The sequence below is a fragment of the Cynara cardunculus genome, assembly GCF_001531365.2.
Source record: "Cynara cardunculus var. scolymus isolate 2C chromosome LG 13, CcrdV1, whole genome shotgun sequence".
Lineage (NCBI taxonomy): Eukaryota > Viridiplantae > Streptophyta > Magnoliopsida > Asterales > Asteraceae > Cynara > Cynara cardunculus.
Window position 1 is genome coordinate 11,136,784 of NC_037540.1, and position 21,794 is coordinate 11,158,577.

Genomic DNA, 21,794 nt, shown 5'->3' on the forward strand with positions numbered 1-21,794 from the left:
AATTCAGATATGGGATGAAATCGGATATGGATGAAATCGGATATGGATGAACGGGTTTAAGAGTTTTTAAGAGTTTTAAGAGTTTTTAAGAGTTTTAGCCAAATGTTTTATAAGATAGTATAGATTATAACTAAATTCCAATCAACCTTGAAATTAATACATTTATATTTAAGATTTAATAAGCTATATAAATAAATTAAGGATAAAATTATTATTTGATTAATAAAAAAATATAATAATTATACATATTCAAAATTGAACGTCATTTTTATGATAAACACTTGTTTTAATACAAAAGAACATGACAAGGGGTCAAAGATAATAAAACGAAAGTGAAGGGATGATTCTTGTAATTTGAACACAAAATGACAACATTTTCTAAGGAAAGTTTTCGAACATCTTTCTTGTCTATACTAATTATCTATGTTATGGAGTGACCAAGACGTTTCTCACTTTTTGCGCGGTGGGAGCCTCAACCGGCTCCACTCGCAAATACTTAGATCAGTCGCCATGAAAACGTCCCCCACCACCGTCTACAATAAAGATCCCGACTATTGTGAAAAAAAATATTCAATTGCAACCTTCTTTGTAAAAAAAATTAATGATCGGTATTACCACCGGTTCATCAATACACCAATTTGCCTCTAAGTCGTTTGATGAAATGCCGCTACATGACCAGAAATTACACCCATCAAGACATTTCTGTAAACAAGGCTATATGTGTTATAATTATTTTGTAGAGTCGGGTTCAATGAGAACAATAACCAAATAACACAAAAAGGATTAAATATCATGTGATTTTACACTAAACTAACGTGTAAAGTCTCAAATGAATACACACAACCTAAGTTGCGGGGCAAGTAGCCCATGAACCGATTTTATTGTTAAATCACATGTAGTTTGACTGTGTTCTCGTGTTCTCTTATCTTATTCTCGTTTGATCCTTCCTCTTGTCATGTAATGTGGAATTTCGAATATACCTATGACCACGGCAATGGAAGAAATAAACGCTAAAGTACGTGTTACCAAATTGGACGAAGTCAAAAAGATTTTCATGGGACCTCATTAGGGAAAGGGTCTTGGTATAAGTATTGTAGAAACCACATGGATATATTGACAAACAACTTCCTTTCAGAATTTTCATTATCAGACTTTATGGTTGTCATCATATTCTTGTCGAATTGGGTTGAAATTACGAGTTTATTCTTACCCATTGCCAGCTTTATCTTTATGATTGGTTTCTTTCAGTTGTAGACTTCCCTTTAAACCAAACACGGAATTGAAATGAAATCCAACTCCAAATCCCACAAACCGTTTGGTTTTATGGAATATTTTTGAGGGATCTGGATTTATGGAAGGATTAAGAATTTACAGGATTTGAAATCTTTCATTCGTTTGGTTTGTGGGATTTAAAAATGAAGTTCAATTCCATTTTTTATATAAAAACAAATTATATTTTTTTTAAATAACTAAATTACCTTTTTTATTAATTGATTATTGTAAAACAAATGTTTTAAACATATTTTAAAACATCATTACAAACAAATCCTCTGAAATTCCAAGATTTGTAGGTGTTTGGTTTGATGAAATGCTTTTGATGGATCTAGAATTCATACAAGGATTTGGAATTGGCAGAATTTTGAAGGATTTAAAATCTTTAATGTGTTGGTTTACAGGATTTGGATTTAAATTAAATTCCATTCTTTATAAATAATTTATAAATAATTAAATTATCTTTTAATTAATTGATTATTATAAGGCAAATATTTTTAACATATTTTAAATCTTTATTACATATCCTATAAAATCCCATAAAATATCAATCCATCTCCGTAGGATTTCAAATCCAAAAATAAGATTAAAATGAAATTCAATTCTAAATCCCTCCGAATCCCACGATGCACACCAAAGAGGACTTTCAGGGATGCATGAATGAAGACTTGACTAATTCACATAAGCGAGAAAGAGAGAATATATAATCTCGACTTGACTACGTAAAACCAAATGAAGAATCAATAAAAACCGTCAAACACTGCATCTTATTGCGTTTGGAATGGCCTATCCATCCCTTTCACAAGACCGTGGTTCATTCCGCCGGGCCCTCAGTATTTAACTAAGCTACGCAAAATGATTAAAATAATAGTGCATTTAATATGAATCAAACCATGATCCTACTCCCTTCTATTACCATCTTCTTTCTAATGGTAGTAAGAACTTGTAGTTCAGTAGACACCATAGCTCTGTATCAAAACATCACAGATGGTGAGACCATTGTTTCAGATAGCGAAACATACGAGCTGGGTTTCTTTAGCCCAGGCACTTCAAAAAACCGATACCTGGAGATATGGTTTTACAAAACATCACCTCAAAAGGTTGTATGGGTCGCTAACCGAGAAACTCCACTTACCAATACCTTGGGCATTGTCAAATTGGACATGCATGGGATCCTGTCTCTTGTCGATGGTGGCGGTACACTCATTTGGTCATCTAACTCTTCGACATATGGGACATATATTGTCAATCCAGTAGCACAACTCTTGGATACCGGCAATCTAGTAATCAAGAATGGAAATTTTGTCAGCAACGGAATTTTCATTTGGCAAAGTTTTGATTACCCTGGAGACACCTTAATATCAGGAATGAAAATGGGCAAGAACCTCATTACAGGAAGAGAGATGTACCTGACATCATGGAGGAGTGCAGATGATCCTTCCCAAGGTGAGTATACAGTCAGGTATTTAATAGCTAAGGGTGAATATCCGCAAGTATATATTAAGAACAGTTCTGTTATCGAAACAAGGATCGGGCCTTATAATGGTATAGCATTAGCTTGCCAGCCAGAAGCTGATATTGATATGGTTTCCAATGAGAGGGAGATGTATTTTATCTACTTTTAATAGCACTGGATTCTTGTTAATGCTGATAGCAACTCCTAGTGGTAAGATTGAGACCCAGCATCTAAATCTGCGCACCCGAAGATGGGAGCAGGTTCATTTCACCTTACCCCTGGATAATTGTGACAAATATGAACTCTGTGGTTCATATGGAAGCTGTAGTATCGAAACTTCTCCTATATGTGGGTGCTTGAAAGGGTTTGAACTAACAAACCTAAAAGAATGGAGTCTTGATAAATGGAATAGTGGATGTCGACGAAGCAGAGACTTGAATTGTGGGCCTGGAGAGGGATTTTTCAGGTATTCAAGCATGAAATTACCAGACACGCATGATAGGAGTGCAGTGTTTAATGGCAACATGACCCTTCAAGAATGTGAGATAGCTTGCAAGAATAATTGCTTATGCACTGCCTACGCAGATCCAAACATTACTCGACGTGGAGTTGGATGCTTGCATTGGTTTGGTGATTTGATTGACGTACGGGTGTACCAACAAAACAGGCAAGATCTCTTTGTTCGACTGGCTGCCTCCGAATTATTATGTAAGCCAATACATCACCAAAATAGTACATTTCATGTTGATTCAACTACATTTTACATCGATTATGATGTTTCATTCATTCGGTTGATAAGTATTTAATGCCTAAGGTTCGATTTTTATTTATGTAGGTAAGTATGGTTTTATAAACTGAATGTTTTTTGTTATAGTGACACACACACACACACAGAGGGTTGGATTTCAGTGAGAAAGACCCCTTTTTGTAAGAAGGGGAGAAACTACCCACAATATAATGTAAGCTTATCGTACCTCTAACTATAACCTTACATTGTATGAAGGCATGTAGTGGTTACCAACTTCACAAAATATAACATTCACAAAATACAATAGTACCTTCACTTTTTTCACACCTTCTCACAAAAACGTAAATTTCTCAGATGATCCTAATTATAATCTTTTATTGTTGTACACCTGCCATGGATTACTCTAAATTTGACGATGAATATATCTCTTAGACCTACGTTCCAGGTCCAACAAAAAGAAACAAGCAATTATCAGAATTATTTTGCCAATATCAGCAGGCTTGGTTGTGTTGGGCCTGATATTGGTACTCTACATTCGGAGTAAGAAGCGATCAAATGCAGCAAGACGAGGCAAGTAAAATGGATCTAAATTTCTACATCTATTAGTACGCTTTCCATATGAATTACACCTCATGGTCAAATCTTGAAAATAAGATCATTCTTTTACCTTCATATTTTCTGGTTAGAGCAGTTAAGGTCCTTATTGAAGATCACTACAGTAGCAGCAAGGAGGGAAACATAGAGGTGCCATTGTTTAGCTTATCAACAATTTCTAGGGCTACCAATAACTTTTCTATTGACAACAAACTGGGAGAAGGCGGGTTTGGTCTGGTGTACAAGGTAATGACATCAATTAGATGTTTTTATTAATTAAGCAGCAGATTAAACAAGTCCGGTTTTGGTTGTCGACTAGGGATGGTTTTTAACATCCCATCTCCACCCTGCAAAAAACAAAAGAGAAAAAGGAAGAACTATTCCTTGCCCTTTTGATTATGGCTAAACTAGTGTAGTTGTGTAAGGGAAACATAATATTAATTGCCTTTCAGTTTACGCTTGACACAATACGTGCTACTAATGGTAATCCAGGGTGTGCTAGAGGAAGGACAAGAGATTGCTGTAAAGCGGCTCTCAAAGTCCTCTAGACAAGGACTTGACGAATTCAAGAACGAGGTTATCTGCATTGCTAAACTTCAGCATCGGAATCTTGTGAAGCTCTTAGGATATTGTGTTCAAGGCGATGAAACAATGCTGATTTATGAATACATGCCTAACAAAAGCCTAGACTGGTTTATATTTGGTTGGGCTTTCTTTCAATTAAATTATCGAATTGAAATTCTAGACAACTCTATAAACTAATTTTTGCATTTTGAGCAGATGATTCTAGAAAGTCGTTACTTGATTGGCCACAACGCTTCCACATTATCCATGGAATTGCTAGAGGTCTTCTTTACCTGCATCAAGATTCCAGACTTAGAGTAGTCCATAGGGATTTAAAAGCAGGAAACATCTTGCTTGATCATGACATGAATCCAAAGATATCTGACTTTAGTTTGGCTAGAATGTTTAAAGGACATGAGAGTGAAGCAAATACGAAGAAAGTGGTGGGAACATTGTAATAATTCCTCAAATTTGCCTTCTTCATTACATTTTGCATTTGCCTTTTTTGTCTATTGATTTGCATGGTCCTAACTTCTACTCAGGGGCTACATATCTCTAGAGTATGCAGCAAATGGTCTCTTCTCAGTAAAATCAGATATTTTCAGCTTTGGAATTCTGGTGTTGGAGACTGTGAGTGGGAAAAAGAATAGAGGTTTCGTTCATGAAGACCACCATAACTTTCTAGGACATGTAAGTGTGTTGAATATGATTATGCACAATCATGATATTGTGAGAATATGTAGAACTCCCAGAGTACTCTCCAAAAAGAGTTCTTGAGGAGAAAAAGGAGGTTCCAACATACATTGAGTAATTGAGGACAAATGGTCCAAATCTAGTCGATGTGTGACTCTAACATGCCCCTTCCACTGAGGCTAGATGGGCATAGGTTGTGCTAAAGTGTCGGGAGGGGGCTAGACGAGTTAAGCATTCCCCTGGAGTGTCGAGTCCCTAGAGTGGCAGAGCTTGACTCTGACTCGTCAGTGGGAAACACTCTCTTTTATGCAACATTTTTTATGAGGAAAGCTCCCTAATCTACTCTCTAAACACAAAAATACTAAATTTTGTGTTGAAATCAAAACCGTCTAGTTTAGATTCTTGTATTATAGCTACTTCCATACACGATTTTGGAAATCCAAAGTCTGCAAACATGTTACTAGTTATCTAATTTCAATGAACTTGAAGTCTTTTTTGGGGATAGAGTGTGGATAATGTGTATATACATCTGTTGTTACATTGAAGACTACAGGTTTACCTTCTTCGTTGGAATTAATTTGTGGTTTGTTACTTGTATTCATTTAGGCATGGAGACTTTACAAAGATGGGAAGTCACTCGATCTAATCGACACATCTGTAGGTAAGTCGTGGTCTTGTTCTGAAGTGTTGCGATCGATACACATTGCTTTATTATGTGTGCAACAACGAGCAGAAGATAGACCTAATATACGGTCTGTGGTCCACATGTTGGGCAGTGAAGGTTCGCTGCCTTCTCCCAAAGAACCTGGTTTCTTTATTCAAGGTAACAAAAGCAGTTTCGCCTTAATTATTTCTTCACCATTGTCGGTTAATGGAGTAACATTAAGTCAAATAGACGGTGGATAATAACTTCCATCGGGAATTTATTCATCTTGGATGTCACACTCGTACTGACGATTTTTAAGCATTGTGTAGTTTCAACATTGTTTGGTAGAATATTGATTCACTTGTATAGTCAATAGTGTCATTGTACAGCCCAAAAAGATAAAAATGGTTGTCAAAGACAACTCTTCAACTTGTCAGTAGCTCTCCAATTATATGTATAATGATACCATTTGGCCATAGTATGAGTACAACTTTGACCCAACAAACAACATGTCCGCTATATTCTCATATATTTCGAACACATCAAAATGAGACTAAATCGAGCAACATCTTTTGACAAATCTTTGAGATGCAATATCACCGAAGCATCATATCAGCTTTATAATCCCTATTTGAATGTTATATCGTGCATATTTCCCCAAATTGGCATGCATCGAYTACTTTTACTCAAATGCGCATTCTCYACATTTCTATCAACAAAACTCTCCACTCCACAKATTTACTGAATTTACGTCCTGAGCGATGATAATGCATCATTTAACAACATTCCATACTATAATTTTAACAAAGCATAACCAAGAATTAGAAATCCTAGGCTTCAATTCCATTTCACATCACATGCATACCAAATTCCTTATATAAGGCTAAAACTCTACTGGAAACCAATCAAAATCACATATTATACATATACTCATCACATGCTTTGAGTTTGAAAATGAATATTTACCCGCAAAACCAGACTTCATGCTTCAATCTTCCAAATCCCCACTCATTTGATATCCGACATTATTCTCAACTCCAATACTGATGGCCAAAAACCGGTCCCGGGCCGGTCCCACACCTTTTGAAAACCGGTCCTTCTGTAACCTGTTCCGGTCCTAGTCCCGGTCCCACGATTAATTTTTTTTTTTTTAATTTTTGTAGTGATATATATTTTTAATACATTATAAAATTTGTGGTACGGGTTACTCAAATACACTTTAAAAATACGTTTTATTATAATTAAAATTACATTGTCTTGCAAATATTTATTATAAAGTTATTTGAAAATACATTTATTCATCAATCTTCATCGGTATCCCATGTCGGATTGATTTGAAGAGTTCCGGTGTTTTGAATTCTTCTAATAGCCTCGTGGTCATCAATGTCGAGTTCCTCATCATCGTCATATTGTGAGTAAGTGCTGTCGGTATTGATAGTTGGCGGCATGCTTAGTCCCATGGCGATTTCATTTTCTTCCAAATTTTCTTCCATCGCTTCAATATCCATCTCTAACGATGTCATCTGTTGAATTCTATTAACGCTATCCAAATAATCCTTCAAACAGATGCAACACGCCACGGACTCCAGACTTAGTCTTGTCCGACGTATGGAAATGATCATACCACTAAAAGAAAAACCAGACTCCGAAGCTACGATATTAGCTTGGATTGTTAGTATATTACGTGCGATGCACGCCAAAACCGGGAATTGAGGCTGTTTTTGTTTCCAAAAATCTAATAAATCATTTTTTTCAAAATCTTCGATATCATTTGCGGGGCGTGCGGCCATAAAGTTAGTATGCACATACATATTTAGTTTACCCAAATCGTTATCAAATCGACTTTTTTTACTTGATTCATTTAAAACCTCGTTCATTAAATTAGTCATCAACTCTTTCCGACTTTGTCGATGACCACTAGAAGAAGAACTAGAACCCGCAAACCCACGACTTGAAAAGCTTTATTGTTAGTTTCCTCCTCCGTAAAAATGTTTGTAATGATCAAATAAATCTTGAAAATTACGATTAAACAAACGTTTTTTGTTCCATTGAAAAAAAATTATGCGTAGCCGTATCTAAATCAAAATCCGCACATATTGATATAATTAAAACTTCAACACGAATAACATTTAAATACGGGTTTAACGCTGCAGTACAAAGAAAAGCAAATGAGATGCTCATAAAATATTTTAACAATTTCTTTTTCATTGAAGACATCAACCTTCCCCAATCGTGATCGTCTTCGTATTGGGCAATCTTACTTGCCAAAATATATAATTGGTTTAAAACTAAAGGGTTTGTTGGATAATAAATACCAGATAAWGTGTTGTCGTATTTYTAAAATCRCCTAAAATATCGTACAATCCTACAATCACGGCCCAATTAAGATTTCCAATAGAATTTTGTGGGTAATGGTGTCTATAAAATGAAAAAATATAATTTTTTTGTTTTATCAAATTTTCAATCATAAAATAAGTCGAATTCTAACGAATGKACATATCGAACCTCGGTCCCAAAGCTCTGAAACCAACGTTCTCGCAATACTTTCTATATTCCGCATTCATTTTCTTACCCTTTGTGAAAATTCGCCGCAACATAAGTCTAAACTTATCTATTACGGGTTTACAAGTACTTAAACCGTTTTGAACGGCTAAATTTATTATGTGTGTACAACAATGTGTATGAAATAATTTAACGTGTAAAATAGGTGTCAAATGACACTTTAGTTTTTCCACACACAGATTGTTATTACTAGCGTTATCAAATGAAATGCTAATTATTTTAGCAGTTAAATTATAAAATGCAAGACATTTTTTATTAACTGAAAATTGATGTGCACCCGAATGTGGCGTGCCAAACGGTTCAAACGCGATTACACATTTGAATAAATGTCACGATGAAGGCTCAACCTAATGCGTCGTTATGCATATATACGAAACCGGCAATCTGTATGGTGCGCTCCATACATTACACGTTAAATAAATATTGTTAGGCAAAACAAAAAACATTTGTTGCATTTCAGCTCGACAATTTTCTACATTTTACTTGCATCACGTCTAAGAGTTTGACGACTTATCGGCTTATATCGTGGTTGTAGTGTCTTTTGAATCAACTTCGTAACATGAGGGTTGTCGAAATGTCTGAAAGGCAACCCGACTTGAATGACACATTGTGTTGTTATTTGTCGGTTCAACTCGGCATCATACGACCATCTTTGACCTTGAGTGTCAAGTATCGGTTGACTTGAATCACCCCCCGACCTCAATCCCGGGCACGTTTTTTCGGTGTGCCTTCTTAAGGTAGAATTTTCTTCCGCCGTAAGGAGAGCTTGACACATTGCATTGTGCCTTTCTTTTCCCATTCGTAAGGACCACCAAGTTGTAGTGATTCCAAAGCTCGGGTTTTCGTTCGTGTTTGAGGAGAACTTGAGCAACTTATTCATTTGATGCATCATTCGTTCACCGGTCATTTTGTAAGGCAAAGAGAGAAAGAAATGCAAATTGTAAAATGAAAAGAGTCACAAAATATAACGAGAAACCGAGAATTGTGAATGTTTTTTGCGAATTGAGAACTTTGTATGTAAACCTATCAACCTTGTAACATATTTATAGTGTTTAGATGCCAAAAAATACAAAAAAAGGTCAAAAACAACTAGTTAACAGTTATATTTAAAAAAAGGTCAATTTTTATGAATATTTTGGGYCGGGCCGGGCCATAACCAGTTCCGGTCGATCCCAATCCCACAAATCCAACAAAAACCATAAGCGGATGTAATCGACGGTCTCATAACAAATCCTCACCGGTCTCGGTCCTCTGACGGTTCCAGACCAGGCCAGGCCAGTTTGACCATCACTACATAATATAATATAGTCATATGCATGGGCTTGGGGCCACTTCTCTACTTGGGCTTTGCTCATAACTATTTAACTCAACTTGTGGGCTAAAACCCAATTTAGCCCATCAAAAGATATAGCTATGTGAATGTGACTATGTCTATGTGTCCGGAAAAACTACACCCCTATTTTATATTTGATACAATTAATTTGCAATTTTTATACCATTTAATACAAAATAATATGACAAATTGGCAAACTATAATAAAAACAAAAGTGAAGGGGTGATGCATGTAAGTCACTTTAACTACTATTATTATGAGAAGTTTTTGAATTAATATTGCATTTATTATTAAACTATCTGTATTATCTTATACAGTATCTAGATATAAGGGCGGACCTACTAAGTGGGGTAGGGAATGAACGGGCTACTACTCAATCGTCTAGTTGCAATGCAAAATAATTAGGGGCTTTAAAGTGCATCCGTTTAATTTTAAGAGATGCCTTAAATATTTTAAAATTAAACTTGTAATAGAAATTCGAACCGATACAGCCAGGTTAATGCTTCCCCTTTGAGAGGTTGTAGGTTTGATTCCARATTCTAGCGAAAATCAAGATAGCGATRGCGGCAAGGAGAATGGTCGAAGTTGYAGCCTTCCAAATAGGAACCRGCCAATCCATGGGTATACCATGGTAATCTTTTTTAGAAATCGAATGGATTCAATGTTATACATACGCTAGGGGTTAAATAAAAATTCAATTATTATTTTGATAAAATTGCTATGCTTAGCGTGTGACTCGTTGGTATTGGCCCATAAATCAACCACCCTGGTAAATCGTTGAATTCAAGTAGAAACAACTACCATCCTTAACAAAAGGGAGCAATAAATCAAATACTCTACTATAATTTTCAATTTTATGGGTTAATAGTGCACTCACTTGAATTTTTTGTTACTTGTTTATCGTTTTTCATATTTTTATAATAAAAAGTTATATTATGATATTTCTTTTGTGCAAAAATCATGGTACGTCTCTATCTAGATAAACTCTTAAAAATCTTTATGTTTAAATAATACAACAATTATGAATTACTAGAATGGTACTTATGCAATGCAGCGAAATACATATTGATTTTAATGTTTCGTTTTATTGTCTCTGTCGATGTTATAATATGATTTTATATGATTTTGAGAATGAGATAATTTTTTATTTTTGCATAGAATATAAATTTGAAGAAAATATATCGATATTACTATTAAATTAATTATTTAAAAGTTTTTATTTTCTTAATAATTTCTTTAATTCAATTTTTTATTATAATTTAATTTAAGTCTAATAACGAATTAATTTATTTGTTATTTAATAATAAAAATAGTTGTTAAGTATTCTGTTAACATTCAATAGTTATTCTAATTATATGTTAGATTTTTTATATTTGAAATGAGATGTTTATTCAATATTTAATTATGTTTATCTGAAATTAGTTATACAAAGTCAAACATGAAACTTTAATAAATTATAGTTACACATAATCTACTTGTAATTTTGAATTTTAAGTAATATGCATTAATAAACAGTACGTTATGCATAAAAAATGGTTTTTAAAAGTTTTTATTAAATGTTTTATAGTTATCGTACTCGCGCAATGCAGTGAGATACATCTCGATTATAATGTTTCGCTTTTTTTTTGTCTTGGTCGATATAATAATACGGTTTTATGTGATTTTGAGAAAACGATACTGTTTTTATTTTTAATAAAATATAAATATAAAAATATTATAAAAAATAAAAAAATTTTGATATTAGTATCAAACTAACTATTTAAAATTTTACTTTTTTTTTGTATATTTCTTTAATCAATTTTTTTATTTTTGGTTTAATAATATAATTTTTTATAAAAATAATAATTAAGTATTTTATTAGATTTTAATAATTATCATAATTATATTTTAGTTTTTTTATATTTAAAATGAAATATCTATAATTTATTTGATTATGTTTATCTGAAGTTAGTTATACGAATTCAAACATTAAGCTTTAATAAGTTGTATTTACGTACAATTTACTTGTAATCTTGAATTTTAAGTAATATACATCAATAAACAGTACTTCATGCATAAAAATGATTTTTAAACGTTTTTATCAAATGATTTATAATATAGTATAGATATAGATTAAATAAAATTAGTAATATATTAAAAGTTATGTCTTGTTGAATTTTATTTGGCTAAAAACAATCTTATGTAACTATAAAATAAGTCCAGTATCTTTGTTTCATAACACATTCACCAAATGAAGTGTTAAAATAAGAATTCAATCTTTAAAGAATCATATTTTTTTTGGGCAGATCTCTTGATAATTTCTTTTTCTTTTTATAATTACCATTTTTATGGAAGATATTTTCTTAACAGATCTTTTAATAAATTTTTTTTCCCTTTATAATTCTCATATTTAGGGCGGTTTACTAAACACTTATCCGATAAGTGTGTACGGGGTCACTTTACCTTATCCGAAAAACCCTTGGTCTCACGTGAACCCACCCAACCCTATGTATGTATGTTTGCATTTATATATGTATGGGTTTTATCTTTCTGGTGGCAACTAATTAATATTTGGTTGTTCCTTGTATTCATTTAGGCATGAAGACTTTACAAAGAAGGCAACTAATTAATATTTGGTTTTATATATGCTCATTGTATGATTATTCGATATGTATTGGATCACATTGTACTGATCAATTGCTGTGAAGAAAAATTTCTTTGGCCCCAAATGGATATACAACTTTTATACGGGTCTGGTTTAATAACTATTTGAAAGTCAAAATCGTAGGTTAAAATTAAAGAGAGATGTTTTGAAATGAAATAAATGAGCTTAAAACACAAACCTAGGTTTTTTAAAATTCCGGAGCTATAACGGTTATAAAATGAATATCTCCAAATATAATCAAGCATAATGTTTGCTCAACAATTGGCAATCTAACTAATTAATAACACAAATTTTGAATCACATAGCAAAATAGAAACTTCTAGCGAATAGCAATGAACATAACCAACGTGAATGTAAAATTTAACAAACATAGAGCAAAATCTTGAAATGTGTTTCTCGTTGACACCTTCAATAAAGTTTACTACATTTGTGTCATAAAGTTCATGGGACACTTCTTAAAAAACTTAATTAAAGTTCACTACGTTTGAAAGTTTACAGGACACTTCTTATAGACTTGTTCACTAAATTTCTCAAAAATGTCCTATAAACTTTTTTGAAGTGTCATAGTAACTTTATTGAAGGTGTTAACCTTTATCGTCGACACCTTGAATAAAGTTCACTACATTTGTGTCAAAATCTTTATTGAAGTGTTCTATTAACTTTATTGAAGGGTTCGTTTTTGTTAACCATTATTAACTCATTTGAAGCAAAATGGACACATTTATAAAGATGGTTTTACAAGTTATTAACACCAGTGTGGGAACCGAGCATTTATATATATATATATATATATATATATATATACACACACACACACACACATAGAGGACACATGGACGACTGAAACTCCTTTTACATTGCAACAACAGGAGGAGATGGCTTGCCTTGTGGGCCAATCATTCACTTTGAACCGCATGACGGAGAGTAAACTGTGGTAGTGATAGGTATGCGTTTAGACTTTCTACTTGTAGGACTTGCTTTGACATTCATAACATAATTCCCATTAGTCCCTAAAAGATAACTAGTTTGAAATGTAGAAGTTGGACGTCACTTTATTTCATTACCACGAGTCCTAATGAATTGGTTTTAAGTGAAATGCTCGTTTTGATCATAATAACAGTTGTTTATAGGCTTAGATGTGTGATGATGGAAAAACTGCAAAAAAGTGGGTGCCAATGAGGACTGGAAAACTGAATATGCAAAGCTAACTGATCTGATCTTCAACAATATATAGACTTTGTAAGCTGAACATATGGTTCTTAGATCATAACTTAGCTTTTCCTCAACTTATTATTAGGTTATATAGTTTTATAAGCTATTTTTTATGCAAAATTACAATAGTATTTGAGATATTTTTTTGTTGGTAGTTGAACCTTTTCTTCTGGATTTTTATGCTAGTTTATGGATGTTGATTAGTTTGGAGAAAAATGTTACATGAGTTTGCTAAATGTATGTTTTGCCAGTAATTTATTAATTAATACTAAGTATTACTAATATTAGTTAAAAATTATTAATTAATCTTAATTATACATTATATATTAATTTAATTATTTAGAATTATTAATAATCATATCAATTAAAATAATGAAGATGATAATATCCAAAATTAACACCGTCCATAATAAAAATGATTAATCAACCTCTCATAATTACAAAAAAAATAAACAAAATGAAAAATTATGATTAGTTGAATGAGGTTTGTACGGTTTATACAAATAACGTGGTTTGCAAAGTAAACATTCTCTCTCAATACAGGTTAACTTCATCGGCTTTACTGATAAAAGTCAAATATATAACATGTACACGTTAGTCCAAGATATCCCATGTGATAATTTGTTCACTGTAAACATTTATTTTACATTTCATAGATCAAGACTTCATTCTTGAGAGAGATTAAAGATTACAAAAATAGACAATGAAGTTTCGCTTTTGAGGGCAGTAAGTTGCGAAGAAGAAGCAATTAAATAATTGAGTGCATTAATAAGAGTCGAACCTTTCTATTACTTAAAATTCAAAATTACAAGTAATTAAATAATTGTGTAGTTTCAAAGTTGTTTGGTAGAATGTTGATTTCAGTTGTGTAATTAGGTCAATTTATACATGTGTTCATTTTATAATTAATTAATTATTGTTGGAAATAAAATAGATTTTATCATTATTTGTTTAAATATTTATATTTATTGAGAGAATTATATATAATTAGTTACATATTTGGATATGTATTATTTAAAAATCAAATGTATAGATAAATTAGGACTCATTAATCACAATCTAATGGAGACTATTATTTTAATTAAAAAAAGAGGTCTTTGATAGCTTTTGGTTTTGGGTTTCACAACTTAATTATTATACTCTTAATTTATATATGGTGAACCGTCTAAAAAAATGGTTTGTTTATTTATTTTATTTATTTTAGGTTTACCTCTTTGTGAATCTACATTTTGGTCTTTTGAGTGAGATAATCATTGATAATGACAATTTATATTTTAATCAAGTGATTTGTGATTTATCTGTTATAGATTTATTATAAGGGTATCCGTACAATACATCGAGATACATCTCGATTTTAATGTTTTATTTTACATTTTAATGTCATAATGCGATTCTATGTGGTTTTAAGAAAACGAAAATGTTTTTATTTTTTGATAAAATATAAATTTGAAAAAAAATAATTGATATTTCTATCAAGTTAACTAATTAAAAGTTCTCGTTTTTGTGTAATTTTATTAATTCATTTTTTTATTATAATTTAATTGAAGTTTAATAAGGAACAAATTTATTTTTGTTTTAATAAAATATTTTTTTAAAATAATAATTAAGTATTATATTAAAACTTAATGATTATTTTAATCATATTTTAGATTTTTTATATTTAAAATAATATTTATCAAATTTTTGATTATATTTATCTACAGTTAATTACACAAATTCAAACATAAAGTTTTAATAAAATGTACTCATGCATTCTACTTATAATATTAAATTTTAAATAATATACATTAATAAACAATATTTTATTAAGAGACGACGGAACTGAGCAAGGTCACTACCTCCATTTACATGCCATTATGGTAATCCATTTTTCAAAATTAATTATTTATGATCAATTAATTGTATTCAAATTTAAATCAATAATTTAATTTGAATTTTGAAGCAATGGATATATTTAGACAAATATTAATTTATTTGTTTCAACAGGTTTACAATCATATATCTATTTTATAGGCAAATTATTTAATTAAACCGATTAATTTAATTAAGATATTTAACTTTTAATTTAATTGAATCGAATATGTTGATGTAATTATTCAACTTCTATTATAATGCATTCAACTACTATGGTTTTTATTATATTTGTCAATTGCTGAATGGTTTGGTGTATAATGATTAAGAGACTTTCATGATATAATGCAAAATGAAATATAATTGTTTGGTAGTGTACAATGAAATTAGGGCTCTTAATGGTTAAGGAAAATCCATGATACAAAATAATTCAAAGAGTTTTAGAACCATTAAGAGACAGATTTTTTTTTGGCAATAGTCAAATTCCCATTTTCCGCTTGGCGATTGCCTCTGCCCTCTAGGCTGGAATGTGTTTTGGGCCTTATGCCTAGGCTTAATATTGGGCTTGTTGTTTTGTTGGTTGCTGTTAGCCCATTAACAAGATAATACTAGAAATGCAAGTTTTTATCAACTTTGGGTTCTAATTAGTTATTGCCTAAGGGAGGTTAATTATTAAGTTATATAATTTATATCAACTTTGGCTTGTTGTTTAACCGGTCCCAGTCCTGGGCCGAGTCTTGAAACTAAACTCCATAAGAAGTGTAATCGGTTAGAGAATGTCAAGATATACCGGTCCAGTTAGAGATGGCCAAATGGGCCCCAGACCTGTTTTTGGCCATGTCTACTGGTCCTAAACGGTTCCGGTCAACCATCTCTATGTCAAACTAAGGCAACCCACATCAAAATATTAAATAAAATTAATCACATTCAATAAATATAATAAATTAATGTCTTAATTTTCAACCTCATGTTTCAGGATTAATATTATTTGGTAGAAATGAGGATGAATATATATAAAGAAAAGTAATGGCGTGAAAACTTTCTCAAAAGACTTTGTGCATCGCACCATAAAAATATAAGTAACGTGTAGATGCCTGCGTTTTCATAATTTTTGGAAAATAAGTAACTTTTTTATTTTTTTATTGCTCTATCATTTTATAAGTGGAACTTTAACCTAACATCATAAATATTAAAAACATAAAAATAAATAAAGGTGTTAACATCTTCAATGCAATACGACAAACATAAAAATGGAACTGTTTTCATCTATAACGTAACACTAAAACATTAAAAAAAGAGGTAAAAAATATTGGTCTTCAATATTTAAAGGTCAATAAATTAGGCATCTATAAATATATATATTAATATAATATTAAGTTTTTTATAATTATATATATATATATATATATATATATATAGGGTATATTTCTTTTACAACCTTGTGTATTTGTACAACTCTTGCAACCCAATTAATTGATATATTTATAGAAATGATGGAAGTTCATTTATTATTATTTGAATATTTATGGAATACGAATAGAGTTCATTAATTATGATTAATACTTTATATTAGGAAACAATCAAAACTTCTATGAAATCACATATTCATCAAATGAAATGGACGGTTGAGATTGGGTTGTATTGGTTGCACAAATGTCAAGAGTTGTATAATAACCAACCTCTCTATATATATATGTATATTATATATATATATGTATATATTGACTAAAAGTTTAATATATTAAGTATTGTTATAATAATAAAGCATCTTGTGGCAAACATAAGCTAGCTTATAAACTATTTTATTTTATGGATACACGTTTGAATAACCATAAGCTAGTTTATTGAAACGCTACTTAGAGTAGCCTATGAGGAGCTTTTTGTCAAAACTTTTAATTATAACCATAATTAATAACCATAATTAATAATAATTATTATTAATTATAAATTAGTATGTTGTAACCAAGTTTATGGCTGAAAAGTTTGAGGGGTTGTTTTTAAAATTGTTTGAAAGTTAAGAGGTGTGTTTTGAAAATATGTTCAAAAATCAACCTCCACGGCCTCTTATCAAACAAGAGTATATATATATATATACTCGAACTCCGATTATCAAAAAAGTTCGAGTATCAAAAATATTAATCTATTACCAAGACATTCTCTTTGGGTAATTTCTTCATTTCCCGAACTCGAACTTCAATGTCATCATAAACCATTTTAATCTTCTCACTGTTGTCGATTTCTTTTCCATTGCGTTTATCCATATTAACTTGATCGATACCGAAAATTTTACTACGGTGTTTCCTATGCGAATTAAAAACTCATAAAACAATGAACATAGAAGATCAAGATTAATATATATATATATATATATTATAAATGCATATTTTTTGGGATTTGATGATTTGTAACTCCCCATTAATTGTTTGGAAGTTAAATATCAAATCAATTTACTGAAATACCCTTGTAATTAACTTGTGAACATGACATAAACCTACTAGAAGAATGAAATTTGATTGGTTGACATGGTTTGCAAAGTTAACACAAAATTGTTGGTTAACATTTGATCTTCCTTCTATATATATATATATATATATATATAAATAAAAATAAAGACAAAACTACCCTAGCATGCTGAGGGTCACTTAACGGGGCCGAGTTAACGACTGTTAGGGCCCTTCACCAATACCAAAGCAAAATCCAAACAAAGAAGACGACTTTGTGATTGATAAAACTATTGGGACCACAACCACATGATTTGCAAACCATAAGGAGAATTTGTAATTTTCTCTAAAAAAAACCGCAACCGCCTTTTTCTGTTGGCATCACTCTTTGGTAAACCAAGTCTTCCTTCTTGGGAGAATGATTATAAAAAGAATAGTGGTTGAAGTTTAGCTTTTGTAGTCATGAAGGACAATAAGTTGCGAGGAAGAAGCAACTCAAAGAATCATTGCATCAATATGAATCAAACCATACTCTTACTTCCTTCTATTACCTTCTTTCTAATATTGGTAGTAAGAACTTGTAGTTCAGTAGATACCATAACTGTGTATCAAAACATCACAGACGACGAGACGATTGTTTCGGAGAATGAAACATTTGAGATGGGTTTCTTTAACCCTGGAAGTTCAAAAAAACGATACCTGGGGATATGGTTTAAGAACACATTACCTCTTACAGTTTTATGGGTTGCTAACCGAGAAACTCCACTTATCAACACCTCGGGAATGGCCAGGTTGGACAGCCAAGGGATCCTGTCTCTAGTCAATGGCGACGATACGGTCATTTGGTCATCCAACTCCTCAGCATCTGGCACAGATATTGTCAATCCCATTATGCAACTCTTGGATACCGGCAATCTAGTAATTAAGGATGAAAATCATGTCAGCAACGAAAATTTCATATGGCAAAGTTTTGATTACCCTGGAGATACCTTCATATCAGGAATGAAACTGGGCAAGAACCTCATAACGGGAAGAGATGTATACCTGACATCATGGAGGAGTGCAGATGATCCTTCCCCAGGTGAGTATACAGTCAGGTTTTTAATGGTTAAGGGTAAATATCCTCAACAATATATTAGAAAAAACTCGGTAATTGAAGCAAGGGTCGGGTCGTATAATGGTATAGCGTTTGCTGGCCAGCCACCATCCCAAGTTGATATGGTTTTCAATTCAAAGGAGATGTATTTTGTGTATACTTTTAATAGCACCGGATACTTGCTAAGGCTGATAGCAACTCCTGGTGGCAAGATTGAGACCTGGCAGCTAAATCTGCAGACCCGAGAATGGATGCAGGTTCATTTCACCTTACCCCTGGATCATTGTGACAAATATGGACGCTGTGGTCCATATGGAAGCTGTARTATTGAAGCTTCTCCCAACTGTGGCTGCTTGAAAGGGTTTGAACTAACAAACCCAGAAGAATTGAGTCATGATAATTGGACTAGTGGATGTCGCCGGATTAGAGCCTTGGATTGTGGGCCTGGAGAGGGATTTCTCAAGTATTCGAGCATGAAATTGCCAGACACGCAGAATGCTGTGTTTGATGGCAACATGAGCCTCCAAGAATGTGAGGTAGCTTGCAAGGTTAATTGCTTATGCACCGCCTATGCAAATCCTAACATCACTCAAGGTGGAATTGGATGCTTGCTATGGTTTGGTGATTTGATTGACGTACGAGTGTACACACTAAACGGGCAAGATCTCTATGTTCGACAGGCGGCCTCTGAGTTGTTAGGTAACTACCATATTGATGCATTTCATGTTGATTTTAATGTACAATATTAATTACACTGATTATGATCTTTGTTTTCATTCCCTTAGTAACTTTTTTAAATCATAAGGTTTGATTTCTGTTTGTGGTTTCAACTACCAAATTGATGCATTTCTGTTCGATTTCTCATTATGATCGTAGACCACCGTTCCAGCTCCCACAGAAGGAAACAAGTAACTATCCAAGTTATTTTGCCAATATCAGTAGGCGTAGTTGTGTTGGGCCTGATATTGGCACGCTACATTTGGGGTAAGAAGAGGAGATCAGATACCGAAAGAGAAGGTAAGTGAAATATAATGGATCTAAAATTGCTATTTCAATTATCATCAAATTTTGAAAATAAGATCGTCCTCTCCACCTTCATATTTTCTAGCTAGAGCAGGTAAGGTCCTTGTTAAAGGTCACCAAAGTAACAGCAAGGCTGGAAGTATAGAGGTGCCATTGTTTAGCTTATCAACAATTTCTCGGGCTACCAACAACTTTTCTATTGATAACATCCTCGGAGAAGGCGGGTTTGGTCCCGTGTACAAGGTAATCACGTCAACTAAATTTTTAGTTAATCTAATATTAAATGAGATATTGAATTGCCTTTGAATTTACATTTAACACAAAGACATGCACTACTAATGGTAATATTTATTCAGGGTGTTCTAGAGGAAGGACAAGAGATTGCTGTAAAGCGGCTCTCAAAGTCTTCTACACAAGGACTTGATGAATTTGAGAATGAGGCTATATGCATTGCTAAGCTTCAGCATCGGAATCTTGTGAAGCTCTTAGGATACTGCATTCAAGGCGACGAGACAATGCTCATTTATGAATACATGCCTAACAAAAGCCTCAACCTGTTTATATTTGGTTGGGATCCCTTTCAATTCCATATATTAAAAAATATTTAGCGTATTATAAAGCAATATAATTAACAAACTAAGGGTTTTTTTTTGCATTTTGAGAAGACAATTTAAGGAAGTCATTACTTGATTGGCCACAACGCTTCCACATTATCCATGGGATTGCCCGAGGTCTTCTTTATCTGCATCAAGATTCCCGACTTAGAGTTGTGCATAGGGATTTAAAAGCAGGTAATATCTTGCTCGACAATGACATGAATCCAAAGATATCAGACTTCGGTTTGGCTAGAATGYTTAAAGGATATGAGAGTGAAGCAAATACGAAAAGAGTGGTGGGAACGTTGTAAGAATTATATTCCTCAACCTTACATTGTTTGATAAATTTTATAATATTTKCCTTTTTGTCTATTGATTTGCATGGTCCTAATTTCTACTCAGGGGCTACATATCTCCAGAATATGCAGTGAATGGTTTGTTCTCAGTAAAATCGGATATTTTTAGCTTTGGAGTTTTGGTGTTGGAGATTGTGAGTGGGAAATATAATAGAGGTTTCATTCATGAAGAMCACCATGATAACCTTCTTGGACATGTAAGTGTGCTGATTATGATCATCCAATAATGAAAATTAACTACGCAGCCTTGGTATTTATAAAATATATTTACATATAAGTGATTAGCTAGGAGTGATGATATAGCTAGGKAAGATCCAACACATCCATGTATATGTATCTCTCTCTATMTACAYACACATATATCTACATATGTATGTATAATATATGCATGKCTGCATGTASATATATGGGTTTATCTTTCTGGTGGGAACTAATTGGTGGTTGTTACTTGGATTCATTTAGGCATGGAGACTTTAYAAAGAAGGCAAGTCTCTGGATCTAATTGACGCATCTTTAAGTAACTCGTGCTCTGTYAGTGAAGTGTTGCGATCGATACACATTGCTCTATTATGTGTACAACAACGAGCAGAAGATAGACCTAACACACCGGCTGTGGTTGCTATGTTGGTTGGTGAAGGTTCACTACCTTCTCCTAAACAACCTGGGTTCTTTGTTCAAGGAAATGAAAGCCACTCCACAAATATTCC

At 32.5% G+C, this 21,794-nt stretch overlaps 1 protein-coding gene and 1 pseudogene across 1 annotated transcript; both read left to right on the forward strand.

Moving 5' to 3' along the window:
• The first annotated feature begins 2,165 nt into the window (after window positions 1–2,165).
• LOC112524763 lies at window positions 2,166–6,233 on the forward strand (annotated as a pseudogene).
• Window positions 6,234–18,461: 12,228 nt separating this feature from the next.
• On the forward strand, window positions 18,462–21,190 carry LOC112525512 (G-type lectin S-receptor-like serine/threonine-protein kinase At4g27290). The gene is made up of 5 exons (XM_025135670.1): window positions 18,462–19,811; window positions 19,989–20,129; window positions 20,221–20,378; window positions 20,492–20,702; window positions 20,801–21,190. Exons 1-5 carry the CDS (start codon window positions 18,479–18,481, stop codon window positions 21,040–21,042), a joined length of 2,085 nt encoding a protein of 694 aa, XP_024991438.1. The 5' UTR covers window positions 18,462–18,478; the 3' UTR covers window positions 21,043–21,190.
• Window positions 21,191–21,794: the final 604 nt, after the last annotated feature.